General features: G+C 44.7%; 1 protein-coding gene across 1 annotated transcript; it reads left to right on the top strand.

Moving 5' to 3' along the window:
• The first annotated feature begins 523 nt into the window (after positions 1-523).
• On the top strand, positions 524-18,445 carry Mdh1b (malate dehydrogenase 1B). Its single transcript, XM_051153707.1, has 9 exons — positions 524-630; positions 5,146-5,258; positions 9,589-9,723; positions 9,900-10,042; positions 11,193-11,689; positions 14,944-15,085; positions 16,309-16,472; positions 17,879-18,018; positions 18,335-18,445. Exons 1-9 carry the CDS (start codon positions 609-611, stop codon positions 18,425-18,427), a joined length of 1,449 nt encoding a protein of 482 aa, XP_051009664.1. The 5' UTR covers positions 524-608; the 3' UTR covers positions 18,428-18,445.
• Positions 18,446-18,789: the final 344 nt, after the last annotated feature.

Genomic DNA, 18,789 nt, shown 5'->3' with positions numbered 1-18,789 from the left:
GGTAGAGCGCTTGCTTGCCTAGCATACGCAAGGCCCTGGTTCGGTCCTCACCTCTGAAAAAGAAAAGAAAAGCTACAATCAGCCAGCCTCATCAAGTTCCTGAAACCGGGGCCACCCAGCATCAACTCACATTCCTAAACTTAAGACCGAGGCCACTTCTCAAACTTTTCTCCACCCGGTAAAAAGACTACTACGATATCGCTCACGATTCCACTTACGCTCGCCATCCACTCACCTTAAAAGAGAACCCCGTGGCTACACACGGGCGCAGCCATGACAGTTCCGCCCTAAATAGGCGGCGTGGCTGGTGACATTCTACGGGTCCTTGTAAAGGTCAAAAAGCTTAAGTTCGCGGCGCCTATACAAGACCAGGTGTAGATGGAGAGGTAAAACTGCCAGAAAGAATAGTTTCTCTCCTCGGATGAAGAGATAAAATTGAAAGCCGTAGGCACCCACAGAGTTTCTGTACCGTTGTTCACGAAAGCTCAACACATACAAGTAGTAACGGCAGCTTTAGAGAGCGCCTGTGCCACTTTTACTGCGCGGAGCGGTTGCCAGGAAACCGCGACGCTGTGGTCCCAGTCTCTGGGTCTTGCTAGCTAAAGACCATGGCCAAATTCGTTATCGCTGGTGAGTACTTCTCCAGACATAGCACAGATGTTTCCTACTACCGTTCGTCAGCCTAGTTAACTGGCCCTATCCTTCAGACCGATCACCTCAGGATTTTTAGGCATCCGTTCAAAGATGCACGTTAGACAGTTGTAGTGTGCCAAGCTCTGATGAGCAGTGGGGACACAGTGGGGAAATTGTTCACCTCTGCCCTTGGCGAGTTTTAATTCTCATAGAAGTACAAAACGTATAAAGAACCGGGCGGTGGTGGCTGCTGCAGGCTTTTAATCCCAGCACTCAAGAGGCAGATGCTGAGGGATCTCTGCGAGTTCAAGGCCAGCCTGTTCTACAGAGCGTGTTCCAGGATAGCAGCAAGGGCTGTTACACAGAGAAAACTTGTCTCGAAAAACCAAAAAACTTATAAAGAATTACTTTTATCTACCTTGATTATTGCAACGAGGGAGAGTTGCACAGGCCTCTGGAGGGGCGGGGGGTTGCGGATCAGACACAGGAAACTAATTAGGGAAGCTGTTAAAGAAACTACCCCCAGATAAAGGCAAGGGCTAGACGAGGACCTGCATGTGAGAGTATGGCAGGGATTAGTCTGGGATTAGACTTACAAAATAGAAACTAGACTCTTACAAACACCTAGCGAAAAAAATGTTTGAACTAAATCTTGAGCACAATGAAGAAGCATTGAAAGAATAAGTTAAACAATGTTGATGGTTTTACATTTTTTGTTTTGTTTTGTTTTGTTGAGACAGGGTTTCCCTGTGTTAGCCTTGGCTATCCTGGACTCGCTTTGTAGACCAGGCTGGCCTCGAACTCACAGCGATCTGCCCGCCTCTGTTTCCCGAATGCTGGGATTAAAGGCTTGCGTCACCATGCATTTTTAAAAGGTCTTCTCTGCAGCTGGAAGCAACACAAGCACTTACTGCAATAGGCTGCTTAGTGAGTCCGCCTCATCATTTCTCATCGTCTTTCTTTCTTTCTTTCTTTCTTTTTTCCCTGCCCCCACCCCCCAGACAGGGTTTCTCTGTGTCTCATGGAGTTTCTTTCTTTCTTTCCTTCCTTCCTTCTTTCCTTCTGTAATACCCAGATCGCCCAGATCACGAGACCCCCAAAATGACCACCAGGACTTGATACCGATGCAGCATACACAGGGTCCTCCTGTAGTACAGGCTCAGAGTTCAGGTCACAATCCTGACACAGCAGGATAGGAGCGTGACACCTGAGCTTCAAGAGTAATGGATTTACAAGGGGGAAAACCGTAACTGGGAGTCGGGGTCACAGGGAAGTAAGGGGGAAAAAAACATAAGCAGGGGTTGTAGGTCACAGGAATGTCAACCTTCAGGCAGGTTTAATGAGGCTGGATCGCAAGGGAAGTTGTGGGTCAGAGGAATGTCAACTTTCAGGCAGGTTGGGTCCAGGAGGCTGAATTCCAGGGAAGTTGTTTTATCTCAGAGGTTCATTGGGAGTTGATTGTATCTAATCACTCTGGTAGAGTTTCTGGAGAGTGCTGGCAGGTCTAGTTTACGGCAGTGCGTGGTCATTCCCAGAACGCAGGAGGAAGTGGAGTCACCTGGAGGACAAGTTCTCACAGAACATTAACAGACCACGGCATTAGTTGCAAAATATACATTACATATAGAATATAGCATTAATTTTGCCCTTACACTTCCTTCTTTGTTTGTTTCTTTCTTTCTTTCTTTCTACCCCACCCCCACCCCCAGACAGGGTTTCTCTGTGTATCCTTGGCTGTCCTGGACTCACTTTGTAGACCAGACTGGCCTTGAACTCACAGTGATCTGCCTGCCTCTGCCTCCCTGAGGGTTGGGATTAAAAGCATGCACCACCATGCCCGGCCTCATGGAGTTTATTAAAAGAGCTCATTGCTGTTCTGTCTCTAGCTAGTCTTGTTGTTTTTTGGTTTTTTTGTTTTTGTTTTTGTTTTTCAAGACAGGGTCTCTCTGCATTACCCTTGGCTGCCCTGGACTTGCTTTGTGACCAGGCTGCCCTTGAACTCACAGCAATCTGCCTGCCTCTGCCTCCCAAGTGCTGGGATTAAAGGCATGTGCCACCACCATGCCCAGTCATGAAAATTATTTTTAACTTATGTCTTCTTTAGTTATTTTAATTCACTTTAATTATTTTGGTTAATATTCCTAGACCATGATCAAGGCCATGGAAATCTCAAATGTGTTGCTGAGGCAGACACAGCCATTGTGGGGAAGAGGATACAGGGCTGAGAACTGTTTAAGCAAACCCAAAATGGAGTTGGAACAAGATGGTGTTACCTCAGCCATTTCTGAATAGAGTTCCAGCTTATCCTGCTGAGTTCCCATGCTACATCCGGAAAAAGATGGTTGAACACAGGAAAGTGTAGACATCTAGATGGGATACTATGCCTGAGCTAGGAATACAGACTACTATGTGAAACCAAGGAGCTTGGCCAGGAAAAAATAAATAACACAGATAAGACATGAAATTGTGTGCCTTGCAGAACTGATAGAGTTGGATGGGGGAAGAGAGACCTACAAACTATAGACAAGACTAGCCAGAGACATAGAAGTTTCCGGAAACCTGTAGAGTACCCCACCATAGTCATGCACGTCAGGGTTTATTCCACTCCACAAATGGAAACTGGCAATGGTGATCAATGCTACCAGGGGTCAAGGAGACATGTTCAAAAATTACTCGTTATATTAAGAACCCAGAAGTCCTCAGTCACCTTCTGGGAAATTGCGGGAAACACTAGATTATAATGGAATAATAACTGAATGAACAGATAAGATCCAAGGTTGGCAAGGATAGAAGCTGTTTAAGAGAAGTTTTAACAGAAAGCAGCACCTAGAAAACAATACCCGGGAATATGGGACATAGGCTTTTTGTTGCCTGGGAAAGGGAAGCTGATTGTATTTAAATATGCTTGAGAGGAGGCACTTGAAAAAGAAGCAAGAGCTTAGCAGGGTAGGGAGAATTTGTTGAGCGGGACTTCCAAGAAGACAGCGGGTGGTGCTGAGATCATGAGCGGACTCCTCTCGCCTTGGAAACTTCTCCTCTCCTCTTTATATCTGTCTCACACTTATCTTCTCAGTGATGTCTGGGCAGAAGGAACGCGAACTTGGAAAAGGCAGGTAATTGAGGTCATCTCAGGTGCAGAGCTTTTACAAGCTAATTTCCTAGGAAATGGACAGGATCATTAAACGTGAGCCACAGAGTGCGTTTGAAGTAATTAACAATGGATTTGAGCTAGACAGAGAGGCTTACACACACACACAGCAGTATTGAAAGGATTGATGTAGGATTCTGTGAGGTTGAGGAAGAATGTTACTGAGGAGGTTCGGCACTTAGCCTGTCCTCCTAAACTGGCACCCATCTCACTCCCTGCGGGGCGGGGGGGGGGGGGGGCGGTAAATTCCTATGCCTTCCTCACTGCAAAAACAAGCATCTACAGTTCTCATTGGGCACCTGCACCTCAGAGTGGGCATCACATGCCCTGCCAATCATAGCTTCCACATGCACTGCGTGTTTCTCCTTAATGCACTTGTCACCACGATTTCTCTCCAATGAGATCAGCCCTCTCCCTCAGCTTCCTCACAACTCTAGACCACACATCTAATCTAAAAGGGACTGCATTTCCACTGCTTACCTCACACTTTACCGTTGAGTGTTGTTTCTTTTAACATTAATTTGTTTTATGTGTGTGTGGAAGGCAGGGGACAGTGCAGAGGATGAAGGATAGCTTACAGGAGTTGGTTCTCTCTTTCTACCATGTGTGTCCTGGAGAGGAAAGTCAGGGCGTCAGGCTTGGTGGCAGTTTAGTGTGTCCTTGAGTAGCTTCTAAAGAGTAGTTCACTGTTAGTATCTCACACTTAAATATAGTGTGTTATGGTCTCTTATGTGGTGTAGCCGAGTACTAGAGAAGCGTAAACATTTAAAACATTCTCTTTTCCATCAAATTGTATTCTGTAAGATTCCGACCTATGAAATGTGTCTTTGAGGTATGATGGTTTTCCTCCCGTCTTAAGCTCCCAGAATAACAACTCTTGGGACTCAAGTTAATTATTTACAAATTAGCCATACCGCTATGCTCTCCTCTGACTAGCTCATAACCCATTACTCTAATCCACATTCTGCCACGTGCCTGGTTACCTGAGCTCAGGCACCATTTTTCCGCCTTGCTGGCAAATCTCGCATGCCTGGCTCCATCCCAGAATCCCTTCTGCCTGATGGATGTTCCACCTATTTCCTGCCACAGCCATAAGCCATAAGATTTTTAGTTGACGGGTGTTGCATCCATACAATACACATGAGATTCCTTCTACATATCTTGTTTTTGTTAATATGACAAAAATTAGATGTTAGTGTTATGGAAGTGTATTTTGTATATTCTGTATAATTTTGGTAGAAAATTATATTATAGCCATGGTACGCATCTTCTAAGTGTACAGCAAATCCTCATAACTGTGCAGTAATTTGTGTGTGTGTGTGTGTGTGTTAAAGAAAAGCAAAAACTAATTTGAACTCCTCTAGGTAAAGCAGACTGCCCATATTATGCTAAGGCAGAACTTCTGGCAGACTATTTACAAAAGAATCTTCCTGACTTTCGGATTTTCAAAATCACGCAGCATCCTGATGTGTGGGAGGTAAGAACCATTGCAGTTATTAAAGGCACTTATGGAAGAAAAGGTTCTATTTTGATAAAATACTGGCTAGCATATCATGTCAGCTTCTCATGATGTCTGGTCATGCACTGATGACATTTGAATCCTGGAAAAGTTAAATTCTTACTTATCAGTCTCAAGACATGATTTTTTTTTTTTTTTTTTTTTTTTTTTTTTTTGCCGATATTTAATAGCTCAAAAGAGACTCCAATAAGCGGAATAAATGTGTTGATCCCACACCCAACCCTACCAAGAAAACAGGTGGTTTGTACAATACTACTTAACTTTTTCTTTCCCTTCCTCATGACATCCTAATGATGTGAGGACTTACTTATTTGAGATAGTCACATCTGCGGCTCTGTTTCCCCTTAAACAGACTTCAAGGTGGAAGGTGCTCTGGAGAATCCTGGCAAGGAATGAAGATGGAGGCCGCAGCAGTAGGCAGAGGGGAGAGTTGGGCTACAACACGGCTGCAGCAAAAGAGAAGTCAGGGGATCCTACAGGGAAAGCAGGTTGGGGGATCCTTTTCAAGGTACCCCACACTGAAGAAAGGAAGCCCAGCTTCTGTAGCATTGCATCAACCAGTCACCTGATGTGAGCTGCCCCAAGGAAGGGGGGCATAATAGTAGGCAAAGGGAAGTCAGTTCTAGAGAGAGACTCAGGAGCTAAGCTATTGGACTCTACCCTAGTGGCTCAGGGCACAAGTGCCTTGGGTGTAAAAGGGAAGGAACCTGGGCTATTCACAACCATCTACTGCAGTGCACCCACTGTGCCTCTGGATCCGTGTGCTCCATTAAGTAAATTCACACCATCTGCTAACAGCTCTTCCGGGATTCCGATCAAGATCTTTCCCTGGGAAAGCGTTATTAAAGGAAGGCTTGCTAATGAACTGTATTCCCCATTGCACATGCTTTCAGGGCCAAACTGGTACTCATCTCTCCTCACTCCCATCCATTACAGGCCCCCCTCTACTACTCTAGGCCTCTTGTTAGTGTGGTGACCTAGTTCTGTGTACTTAAGGGATGTGAGCCCCAGTCTCTTTTCAGGACATGACTATTACACTTTCCTGTGTATGGTCAAAATTAAGCAGGGAATCACCGAAGATGCCCAAAATAGCCTAGATGTTAATTTTTTTTTTTTTAATCTGGGAGGGAGCTGTTGTACATTCTCCTGATAAGCAGGCCCAGTTACCCCTTCTCCAGCAATAACTGCTTTCTTGGCCTGCTGGTCTCTCATCTCACTGTGATCCATGTCAGCTGTAGCTTCAAGGTGGGGTTCTTCTTATGTCCTCTGCTAAAAATGTTCCTCTTTGGAAACTTAAAACCTTCCAATTCACACAGGCTAGAGTAAAGAAATTTGGGGATGCATAAACATTCCAAGACGGACCCTGGAAATGATGGCAAATGTGGTCTCTATTCTGCCCCTTGATTCCTAAATTCTAAGTAGTCTAGCTAATAGAGGAAAGAACTGCACTGGTATCTAATACATTTTACAGCTTGAAAGAGCCAGACTGTTCCTACCGGATGTCAGACTTCTACCTGGGGCCTGCAGCTTTTCTGGCCTGGCCTGGCCTGGCCCTCTATCAAGCTTGGCATTATACGATAGGGACAGTGTGCCCCCTAGTGACATGCTCAGTACTACACTTCTCCTATAAAGTGATCCCTTGGGTTCAAAGATGTGTGCATGACCTGGAGTTGTCGAGTTCAACACTTTGTACGTGCTCAGACAGGGGTTCTGCTGAAAGTGCTACAAGCAGGAAAAAGGGTTCCCTACCCAGAACATGTGTTGATTTCAGTCTAGACACATCATTTTCCTTTACACTGTGGAGAGAATCCAGTGTCACGTCAGTTTTCCACAGAGAGGCAGCTTGAGGTCCTCGAAGGATGGTGTCATTATCAAGCGCTAGCACCGGTCGTTGTTGCTGGCGTACTGACGGTTAAGCAGCAATAAGAACTATCTAGGCGGGGCTGGAGAGATGGTTCAGTGGTTAAGAGCACCGTCTGCTCTTCCAAAGGACCTGGGTTCAATTCCCAGCACCCACATGGCAGCTCACAACTGTCTGTAACTCCAAGATCTGACACCCTCACACCAACACACATAAATTAAAATTAAATAAAATATTTAAAAAAGAACTATCTAGGCTTTTAGGACTAGAAGCCCATTCCCTTGAATTGTTGCTTTACTTCTGTCTCTTGTGTGGCCATTTGCCTATGACTGCCCACATTGTCCTATCTGTGGGGCTGGTTATTGTTCTGTTCAAACAGATGGTCTCTGGTGGGCATTTCCCCATCCTTTGTACCTCAGTATCTTGCCACACAAGATTCTTTCTCTCTTCAGCGCATTTCTTGTGACTTTGGTGAATAAAATATTGTCCAGGCCCCTACAGAAAATGTGATTGAATAATAATTTATCCAGATTTCCACAGTGCTACAGTCACTAACTTCTTAAATTAATGTGTGTGTGTGTGTGTGTGTGTGTGTGTGTGTGTGTGTGTGTGTGTTTACTTATGTGTTTGACATTTGTTTGTTTTGCCCTGGGATCTGCATGTGCTAAGACACGTGTGGAGGTCAGAGACTACCTTGCCTGAGTCAGTTCTCTCCAGAACTGAAGACTGGCCCAGAAATGGAACTCAGGTTGTCAGGCTTGGTGGCAGTCATTTTAACCCACTGAGCCATCTCACCAGCCCTCCACTGCCCTTTTGGCTCCTCCTGCCACTATCGTCTTTGGCAGATTTGTCATTTTTACATATTTGAGTCATCGTCACTTCCTTCAAACTTCTGACTGCCAGTCGCTCCATGCATTACCATCGTGTCCTGGGGTCCCTACTAGGGTACCCGCCCCCAAACTGCAGAAGAGTGACTCCATCATCACGTCACACTTCCGACCCAGGACTCTCGAGAATCCAGTCCTGCACACAGTTTTCCAGATGCTGAAAGAACGTTAGCGTGTCCTCTTTGGTCTAGTCCTTTAGGGTAGACCAATTTCTTCCTGCAGCCCAGCATGTCACCAGCCAAGCCATGTCATGATTAGAAGGACCTTGTTGGAAATCTCGGCCTTCTTACTTTTGGATGGAATAAGAGCATGGGCTTCTTAGCAAGAAGTAGTGTTCCCTTATCACATGGCCCTGGGATACCTGCCTCCAGTGGGATGACTGCAGGACTGCTCAGCTGTACCTTACCAATAAGAATGCTGCCCCTCGCCAGGCATGGCAGCGCACGCCTTTAATCCCAGTACTTGGGAGGCAGAGGCAGGCGGATCACTGTGAGTTCGAGGCCAGCCTGGTCTACAAAGTGAGTCCAGGATGGCCAAGGCTACACAGAGAAACCCTGTCTTGAAAAACCAAAAAAAAAAAAAAAAAAAAAGAATGCTGCCCCTCCCTGATACTCAGATCTTCTCATTGGAAACCTTGGTCTACCCAAACCAGATGATGGAGACATAAGCTTTTTTCTGATAAGTCTGCTGAGAAGCCCCCCCCCCCACCCCCCGGCCTCAACTCCCTGGATAACTTTTAGCTCATTAATTCAGTCTAAGCCATAGAAACCATAATCACAGGTTTGAAAAGCAGCATCAAAAGTTATGTGCCCATAAAACTATAAATAACACATAACATAATGAAATCAGTGGGGTTTTTTGTTTTGTTTTTAATCACCCAACTTAGAATACCTGGCTTCTCTTTGAGTTAAACACACGCACTCCAGCAGAGGAGCAAGTTCCCACACTTTATGTGGCCATTGGATCTGAAGAATAATCCTTATTATTCGTTAATTTGTTATTTAGCTCATCGCTTTTTTTTCTCTGGTTCACTCTTCCTTTGTTTGTTTGTTCGTTTGTTTCTTTTATTGAGACAGAGTCTCACTGTGTAGCCCTGGTTGCCTCTGCATCCCCAGTAGTGCTACAATTAAATGCACAACACCAGGCTTGCCACTGTTTTCTAGTTTATATTTACCACTTGAAGATATCTGAATCTATTATGTGTGCACAGTGGCATTTAAAAAAAAAAAAAAAGCTGTTACTTTGTTGTTTAAATCCTCGAATACTGAATTGAATTCTTAGGCAGATTTAATATATGACTTTTTTATTAATTTATTCATATTACATCTCGATTGTCAGCCCTTCCCCTGTTTCCTCCCATTCCTCCCTCCCTCCCACTTCCCCCCTTCTCCCCTCCCCTATGTTTGTGATTGAGGGAGACCTCCTCCCCCTATATATGCTCTTAGAATATTGAGTCTCTTCTTGGTAACTTGCTATCCTTCCTCTGAGTGCCGCCAGGCCTCCCCATCCAGGGGACTTTTATTGGAGTCTTTTCTGACAGGAGTGGCTGGAAGACCTCTGTGAAAAGAACATGTGGGATCACAGAAGCTCGCCCATTATCTGGAGAGAGCTGCTGGATCGCGGAGGCAAGGGCTTGCTCTTGGGAGGATACAATGAGTTCCTGGAGCACGCCCAGGTACGGGAACTGCACTGCCTATCTGTCCAAACATATTCTCTTAACACGATTTAATATTGCAGATGTCTTGCTCCCTAGGCCATTCTGCCATCTTTCTTTGGGTCTATTTTTCACTCTACCTTCTGTTTAACAATGGCCTGCTCTCTGATGCTGAGTTTCCCTTTTCTGATGTTTAGCTTTACTATGGTGTCACTTCCAGCATGACCACAGAGCTGATGATGATCATCGCCCAAGAGAACCTACAGGCACATGTAGAAGAAGATTTGGAGAAAGAAGTCCTGAAAGATGTCATCAGCCCCTTGCAGGTCTGGATTGCCAGGTGGGATAGCCAAGCCCCAGAATTTATGAACCTGGGAGTTTTGTTTTTAGAAAGGACAATGGGATTGGATTAATTCCACGATGGAAGAATACCTAACCAGGCTTAAGATGCACGTGCACGTGATTGTATTCACATGTCTGGGCGGTACATGTGTATGAGTGCCTCTGTGTGTCTAGCCTCCAGCATCCATCCCCGTGTTATTTAGGATTTGCATGCACATATGTCTTTACACACAGTCTCAAGCAGCTTTCCTGGCATGTGTCCGTTTTGATGATTGCTCTCCACCTCGTCCCCACCTGCTGGCTTTCCTCAGTTTTTCCTCCTGCACCCCTGCACTCCTGAACTGTGTGCACCCCTGCTCCCCTGCATTTCCTCTCTCTTTGTTGTTCTTTCTCTAAGCACTTCCACCCCTCCCCCCCCCCCACCACACCACCCCCCACCCCCCATCTACCTCACACTGCCTTTCTCACTACATGTGTGTATCCTGACACATGCCTGTCTTAAGGAAGTATGTGTAATGGAATAGAATACTGCAAACACTGAAGAGTCAGAAACTGTACCATAAATATCCATGACCCTGTCCATATTAAGGAACTGAAATGGACATCACAGCTGTGCCCTCCCCAAGGCCAACAAGAGTAGCAGAAGTTCTCAGATGCACTTTCCAACTCCACATAGCTGATCATCACTAACATAGGAGATCCAGGCACACTAGGTTTCACATAGAGCACAGGACCTGTGCTTATCCTGGCTGTTCCAGTATGGAATTCTCTTTGTGAGACTGTGGGAAAGATGATCTGTCCAAAACGAAAGGCATAAGGTGTTCATTTGTAGATAAAGGTTTACAAGACATTGGCTAACTGAGGCGGGCATCTTTGTCTTCTCACAAGCAAAGCAGTCTGATAATGAGCTTTTGGTTGCTTGGTTTTGTTTGGTCTTCTGCTTGTGGGAGAGCTATTATAGTTGAAAAACCTAATACACCAGTGATTTTTATTTGGTGCCATCATCAGATGCCGAGATGGAATGAGCAGTGAGATGTTCTTGTTCTGATTTGCATCCTTAGCCACATGTGTGCACACGGGTTAAGAGTAAAATGTATAACTGGGCAAGGGATCTAACCATTTTCCATCCAACTATTGCATTTAACCAGTGCAAGTACTAATGTGTGCTACCACCTAATCCCCCTCTTGGTAAGTGGAGAAGTGTTTGGGATGGACACGGAGCTCAGCCTGACCCTGTTTGACCGGGAGCACACCGAAGACTGCCTGAGGAGCATAGTGATGGAAACTGAGGACTTGGCATCGCCGTTCCTCCGCAGTGTCTCCTTCTGCACTAAGGCAGATGAGGCCTTTCTTCAAGCCCAAGTCATCATCATCCTGGATGACAGCACAGAGGAGGAAGTGTACACCCTGGAGAGCTGCCTGCGGAGCAGGCTGCCGCTGTGCCGCAGCTACGGTCACCTGATGGAGAAAAACGCTCACAAATCTGTCAAGGTCATTGTGGGAGGGAAAACCTTTGTGAATCTTAAAGCAACTTTGCTCATGCAATATGCCCCTAACATCGCAAGCAACATCATCGCGGTGGCGCTGGGTGTGGAAGGCCAAGCGAAAGCAGCAGTAGCCCGAAAGATGAAAACAACCTCAGCCCGTGAGTGAACTCCCATTGCTGTCTCATTTGCATTCTGAAACATGGGTTCAAATGGCAGAAAGCTACATCCTCCAGGACCGTCCTGGATGTGTGACCTAGATTAAGAGTGATGGATGGAACCAGTGTGATCCTCTCTCATTCAGGTGATGCTATTGTGGCCCTCCCTCATTCAGCGGGTGCTACCTAGACTACCCCACCCTCCCTGCCCAGCTTTTTCCTGTGCACGCATACTGTGACCCAGTTTAATTCTTAAACTCAGGGCAGCAAGAGACTAGCAATAATAAATAGTCATAGCCTAATAAACCAATCACAGTAACACACAATAACTAAAGTGATCTAAAAGTTATCCACTGTCTAATTTTGAGATTTTCCATATAACGTTTTAAAGTGTAGGTTGGAACTATAGGTCAGTTGTAGAACTCCTCCCTAGCACGCATGAGAGTCCGTGTTCACTCTCCAGTCCTGCTGCGCCCTCTCTAAAAAGAAAAAGTGTGCAGCTAAAGCTGTGGGATGGAGTGAGAAGCTGCAGATAAGGGGGGCAACTGTACAGATTTCTTTTAATCTACTTTTATGACTTTGTCCACCAGTATAAACTTAGCAAATGTTTGCTGTAATAAGATCTCTATTAGTCAAGTAATAATTTTAAGCCTAATATCCCATGGTAATAATGGGGAAAGTAGTGTATGCTGTTCAAAAAAAAATATTAAGGCTATGTTAAAACGACTTCGCCTCCTTTTGTGCTCTTTTTTTTTCTTTTTTTTTTTTTTTTTTTTTTTTTGGTTTTTCAAGACAGGGTTTCTCTGTGTAGCTGTGGCTGTCCTAGACTCACTTTGTAGACCAGGCTGGCCTTGAACTCACAGCGATCGCCTGCCTCTGTCTCCCAAGTGCTAGGATTAATGGCGTGCGCCACCACGCCCGGCCTTTCGCACTCTTACGGCGCGAACAGTCAAAGTGCTGTGCCTCAGACTTATCATCCTTAGAAGCAGCAACTCCCTCCTAGAGTTGATGTGAAGATCCAACAAGACAGTGCCATAGTTACTTTTCTACTGTTGTGAAGAGACATCATGACCAAGGCAATTTATGAAAGAAAACATTTAATTGAGTTGGGGGCTTGCTTACCATTTCAGAGGGTGAGCCCACCACCACCACCACGGCAGGCAGCAGGCAGGTGCAGGGTTGGAGCCATAGCTGAGGGCTTGCTTCTGATCCAAAAGCATGAAGCACAGATAAGAAAATGGGGGAGGGGCGCTTTTGAAACCTCAAATCCCACCCCCAGTGACACACTTTCTTCAACAAGGCCACATGCTTCCTAGTCCTTTCCAAACAGTTCCACTCACTGGAGACCAAGTATTCAAACATATGAGCCTATGATGGCTATTCTCATTAAAAAAACACCACCTACAGTATTTCTAAAGTGCCCATAGGAGATGCCTGATGTGTGTGGTAAAAAGCTGTAAGGAGATTAAACTTATAAAGTTTATTATATCTAACTCAATTTTGTTATTATCTTTCAATTTGTAGATGTCAATATCTTATGAGGCTGGGTCACATTTAGCGTATTTTAGCTGTTTATGTCCTTCAAGCTGGCCCCTGTGTCCTTCCAACAGCATCCATGTGGATAGAAGTTCAAGAATTCTGAAGATGAAGGTTAAGGAGACAATGGATGTGAGCTGACATCCAACCCAGTACAGGATGCAGTGAGGACCTATCGTGATGCCCACCTCTTTACAGAAAAGCTCAGAATACTTCTGTCTTTTTGCATACAGCTTCAGCCTCTTACCCTAAATGTTAGTCTAATTGTCTTCTTCCTTAAAGGGAACAGACAAGAATTTAATCTCCAGGAAACAGATTTTAAGTAAATAGATGTGCTGGCTAGTTTTCGCTTGTTGTTTGTTTTTTATCAACTGGACGCAAGCTACAGTAACCTGAGGGGAGGGAACTTCAACTGAGGAAATTCCTACATGAGATTAGGCTGTAGGCAAGCCTGTAGGGCAGTTTCTTAACTAGTGATTAACATGGAGAGGCCCAGCCCATTGTGGATGGAGCTACCCCTGGGCTAGTGCTCCTGGGTGCTATAAGAACGCAAGATGAGCATCCCATAGGTAGCAAACCAGTAAGCAGCACCCCTCCAAGGCCTCTGCATCAGCTCCTGCCTCCAGGTCCCTGCCTCCAGGTCCCTGCCCTGACTCCCTTCAGTGCTGGACTACAGCATGGAAGTGTAAGCAATGAATTTTCCACCCCAATAGCTTTGCTCATGGTTTCTTCATAGCAACAGTAACTCTAACTAAAACAATAGCTAAGTGAAGAAATAAACAAAATCCTTTTTAAATTGCATAAAACATTTCTAAAAAACCAACAGTGGCAGAATCATTAAATACCAATCTTTATTTTCTCCCACTCATATTCTTTTATTTTTCTCCATAGAGATATAACTACCACGTGACTGTGTGGCACTGTTTTCTCACTCATCCCCCTACCGTCATGCTAGAACATTGTAGAGCATATAGGGCTGGTTTGTTTTCTCCTAAACCTTGTTTCCCAAAGAACCTCCCATGAAGAATAGCATCACCATTATTTCACAAGTGATGAAACCTGCCCAGAGCGTATTCATTTACACACATTTCTACCTCAGTCGAGAATAGAAGGTGCCTAGTCAAAACACTAAATAGTTGGAAAAAAATTGGTTGGGGAAACAGTAAGACGTCCAGTGAGAGCACATGTTCCTGAACCATAGCACACTGGAGGTGGAGACAGATGCATCTCCAGGGCTCACTGGCCAGCCAGGCCTGGTCCTTTCTTAAAAGATATACAGTGGAGAGTGACCAAGGAAGACTCCCAATGCCATTTCTAGCTTACACGTGTACACTCAACCACACATGGTCATGCACATCATGTGTGAGTGTGTGTGTGTGTGAGAGAGAGAGAGAGAGAGACAGACAGAGACAGAGACAGAGTGTGTAAGGGGGAATAAAGTTAAGAGCAGCACATATGACACAATTTTCACTAACAATTTCTTTCATGGCAGTCCCCTCGGTGTCCCTTCAATTGCCCCTCTAGCACACCACTAACAAGGCATTCCTAGTGACTTCCAAACCCTTATAATAAGGAAGGTAAACCCCAGCTTCTGCCCAGGTTGGAGAGCTTGGACTTCATTCTGCCAGCCCCAAGACAAATATACAGACAAATCTTGGGGTTTGAGTAAATTTTATACTGATGAACTTTACTGTGATTGTTTCTGATTCTGTCCTGCATAGACATCAAAGATGTGATAATTTGGGGTAATATCAGTGGAAATAACTACGTTGATCTGAGGAAAGCAAAAGTTTACAACTATGAGAGTGCTGTTAAGGGACCTCCTGGATATTATCACTCTGTGTTAAACTTGATTTTTGACAGGTATAGTATATTTTTTAAGTAAAGTATAGTATACTAACATTAGATAAATGAAATAGATGTATAATAGTTGTAAATGCCATTATGACATTTTTGTAAAGTTTTCACGAAATAACTTGTGTTTTCTATTGAAGAATCAGAAAAATTGACAGAATAGTAACTAGTTGGTCCTCAACCCTATTTGGTTTGTTCGAAAATTATGAATTTTTCTATTTCAGGTTATCGTGAAAGTAGTTTGTATATGCTGTTGAAGTTGTCTCTAAAACAGGTATATGCAAGGCAACTGTTAATGTAAAGACAGGCATATAGCCAAGTAGAAAGTCACTTGAGGCATTTACAGGAAGAGGCGCTAAGGTGATGAGCAGGCTGGTCAGACTGACCATTAAGTCCCCAAAGAAGCAGAGATGAAAAGTGGTGCATCCCAGGAGCAAGAAGCCTCCTAGGTTGGAATTCTGTCACCATCATTTATTAGTTGTATGCTTTAGAGAAGTTACATCAAATTTGCTCTTCAGCTTCTCCACTGATAGAATGAAAACAGTAGCATGGCCTGCCCCATATAGAATGAATAAGAAAACCAACAAATTCATCCAGGCAAACATTCACGTTACGGGGAGACAGGCAGAAGAACCAGACAGAGCCCCTTTGAATCACTTTTCTGAACTCTGCTCCAGTTCCCCAGTTGCAGCCTTTTCTTTTCCTTTGTCTTTTATCTCCTCTCCCTGGCTTGCACAGGATCAAGGTTACCAAGATCGGAACATTTGGTGACTCACTAGTAGGGCGAGCCTTGCTCTCATCCAGCTGGGGTCTTTCCTGACTTTATACTTCAGACCATAAAACATGTTGCCCCAAATCTCAATGTGAACAATTCACTGTTTAATGATCGTATTTGATTTTAAATGAGGGTTGTGACTGGTCCCAAGAAAGCATCTACATATAGTTAATGATTTGTAATAAAAAGAGGTTGTTCCTATAGCCTTTGACCTCTTTTCGGTGCTCCATATTTTATTACTCCACTCCAGATTGAAATTCCATGCCTCCTTTCTGCCCGGTTGTGTTATTTTCCCATCGTGTTCTCAGAGGTAACCAGGACACCTGAAGAAAGAGCCTTTGGGTCTCACTACTGTGAAGATGGTAGACACAGCCCCCTGTGCTGAGTCCTAGGGATCAGAGGACGTGCATCTTGCCCCTGCCTCTGCTGTGAAATTGTTTCTTGTCTCTTCTTGCAGGGAGTGGGTAACAAAAGAATTCGTGATGATGCTTCGCGACTTGAGCAGCACCGGAAAACAATTTGGAGGCATTTTGGCTGCACATAGCATAGCCACCACCCTGAAGTACTGGTACTATGGCTCACCCCCTGGAGAGATTGTTTCCTTGGGGATCATGAGTGAAGGTAACAACTCCTATCTTGTAAAGCCCTATGTAGATCATATCTTGGTCTATAACAACTTGTGTAGATTTTAACAGTACCATAATCCATTCATTCATCCATTTTTTCATTCAATCATTCGCTCATTCAACTTTTCATTCAAAAATCCAGCAGCAGTGATTGTGAATGTCCCAGGAAGGCAGACGAGGGATTGCACCTGGCTTCTGGCTTCAGAAACGTATCGTGGAGTCAAGGAGAGCCTCATGATGCTTTTCTCTATATATCCAGCTGAGAAAAAGAAAAATCAATTCTAGACCGGGAGCAGGAAGAGTCAGAACAGGCTTTGTGAAGGGAAGGCGTTGCAAGAAGTCTCAAAGTCTTTGGTGCTGCCCTGGAAGGCCCAATGTGGGAGAACACTGAGCACCAACATCAGAGCTGGGATCCTCAGAGCCAGGATCTGACACGCAAGGAGACCCTGGCTTCAGGAGACCAGGGAGCACGGGGAAGGTGGAAAGGGCGCTGCCTGTCAGCAGACACTGCAGAGAGTGTGCACACTGCAGTAAGCTAAAAAGTATGCACATGTCTTCCAGCGTCCTCTAGACTAGAAAGACAGTGGCTGCTGTTATGTCCTCCATAGGGTCAACCTTAAGCACTTCTTGCCTTCAGCTTTTGCCAGTCTCATTCCCTCCCTGACCTGCAGGCCTTGGCCTCTCTGCTGAGGTCTAGCCTAGGTCGGTTGGGAACACGACCATGTGGGTGCCATGCTGTCCCGCTGGCTTCCTCCCACTCTCTGGCATCCCCTAGGTTAGCAACAGTGCCACCATCTCCTCCTTTAAATTTCAGTGCAGCTCAGGAACATCTTTGAAAATTCACACTGTGAGAATTAATCTGTCTCTCCTCTCTGCTCACACAGCGTTTTGTTCCTTTCTCAGACAGAATGCGCCTTTTCAGATGCATATGTCCTCTTCATTAGACTATCTGCACCAAGGGCAGGGATTCCTATGTGTCACCTTCTACATCTTCATAGGAGAAGTGTCTTACGTGACACTCTGTGACTGCTGTACAGTTGAAGTAGCAATGCCTGACCATTACCACACTGGGGCTTCTAATTCGTTGGTGTGTTAACCTCTGTAGAGAAACAGGACCTGAAAGCCCTATGAAGGGACGTGGTACTGACTCAACAGAGACTTGCTTGACGTGAGCTTAGTTTGCTTCCTGAGACTCACATGGAAGCAGGAGAGGACCTCCAAATGTGTACAATGGAGCATGTGCATGCACACACACACACACACACACACACACACACACACACACACACACACACCACATAAACAAAATCTTAAAATCATGTATTAAGTGTGTCCTCTTCAGTTATTTTTCCGAGCTCTTCTTTACTGATTCAGGCTGTGTCTTGCATGTGCTCCCTGCAGGCCAGTTTGGTATTCCTGAGGGCATTGTCTTTTCTATGCCTGTGAAATTTGAGAACGGAACTTGGGTGGTTCTTACAGACCTGGAGGACATTGAGCTGAGTAAGCAGATACTAAACAGGCTCACAGAGGATCTGATTCAGGTAACGGCAGAGGGCCAGCAAAGGGACTGGCTCTAATAGTGACCCTAAAGTGATTCTGTAGACTAAGGCGTGCATGATTTTCTGACCTCAATTTGCATCGTAGCCATGAAAACCTTCAAGCGACAAAGCTTAGAGAATGTCCCAAAAGTATGTTACCCGTTTAGTTCTATAATTTTCAGTATGCTAAAAATATTTATTTATTTTAAATCAAGAATCAAAGAATTTTTCCTGCTAAAGAATGATTTAATGGTTGCTGTCATTTAATTCTCTGATTATGATTTCTTCTTTCTCTGATTATGATTTTTTTTTTCAACAGGAGAAACTTGTTGCAATGGGAGACTTATTAATTTTTAAGCCAGTTGAAGAAGGTAATCTCATAAATGTGTTGTCCCATTGGGCTGATGTCTAAAAGGTACTTACAGAGGGCTGGCAAGATGGCTCAATGGTTAAGAGCACTAGCTGCTTTTACAGGGGACCTACATTTGGTTAACAACACCCACTTGGTGACTCAAAGCCATCTATCTATACCCATCTACAACCCCAGTTTCAAAGTAGTCAGTGCCCTTTTCTGGCCTCCTTTGTCACCAGACATGCATGTCGTATGCAGATATATACACAGGCAAGAATGCTTATACACAGAAAAACAAATAGTTTTTATTTAAAAAAAAAAAAAGTACCAGAAGACTGGAAAGGTATCTCGGTGGTTAAGAGCACTTGCTGTGCAAACATGAAGTTTGAATCCCTCCACTAATGCAACACAAACAAAAGAGT

Source organism: Acomys russatus, chromosome 12 (assembly GCF_903995435.1).
Source record: "Acomys russatus chromosome 12, mAcoRus1.1, whole genome shotgun sequence".
Classification (NCBI taxonomy): domain Eukaryota; kingdom Metazoa; phylum Chordata; class Mammalia; order Rodentia; family Muridae; genus Acomys; species Acomys russatus.
Note: the sequence above shows the minus strand (reverse complement) of the source record. Positions and strands in the feature narration are given on the sequence as shown.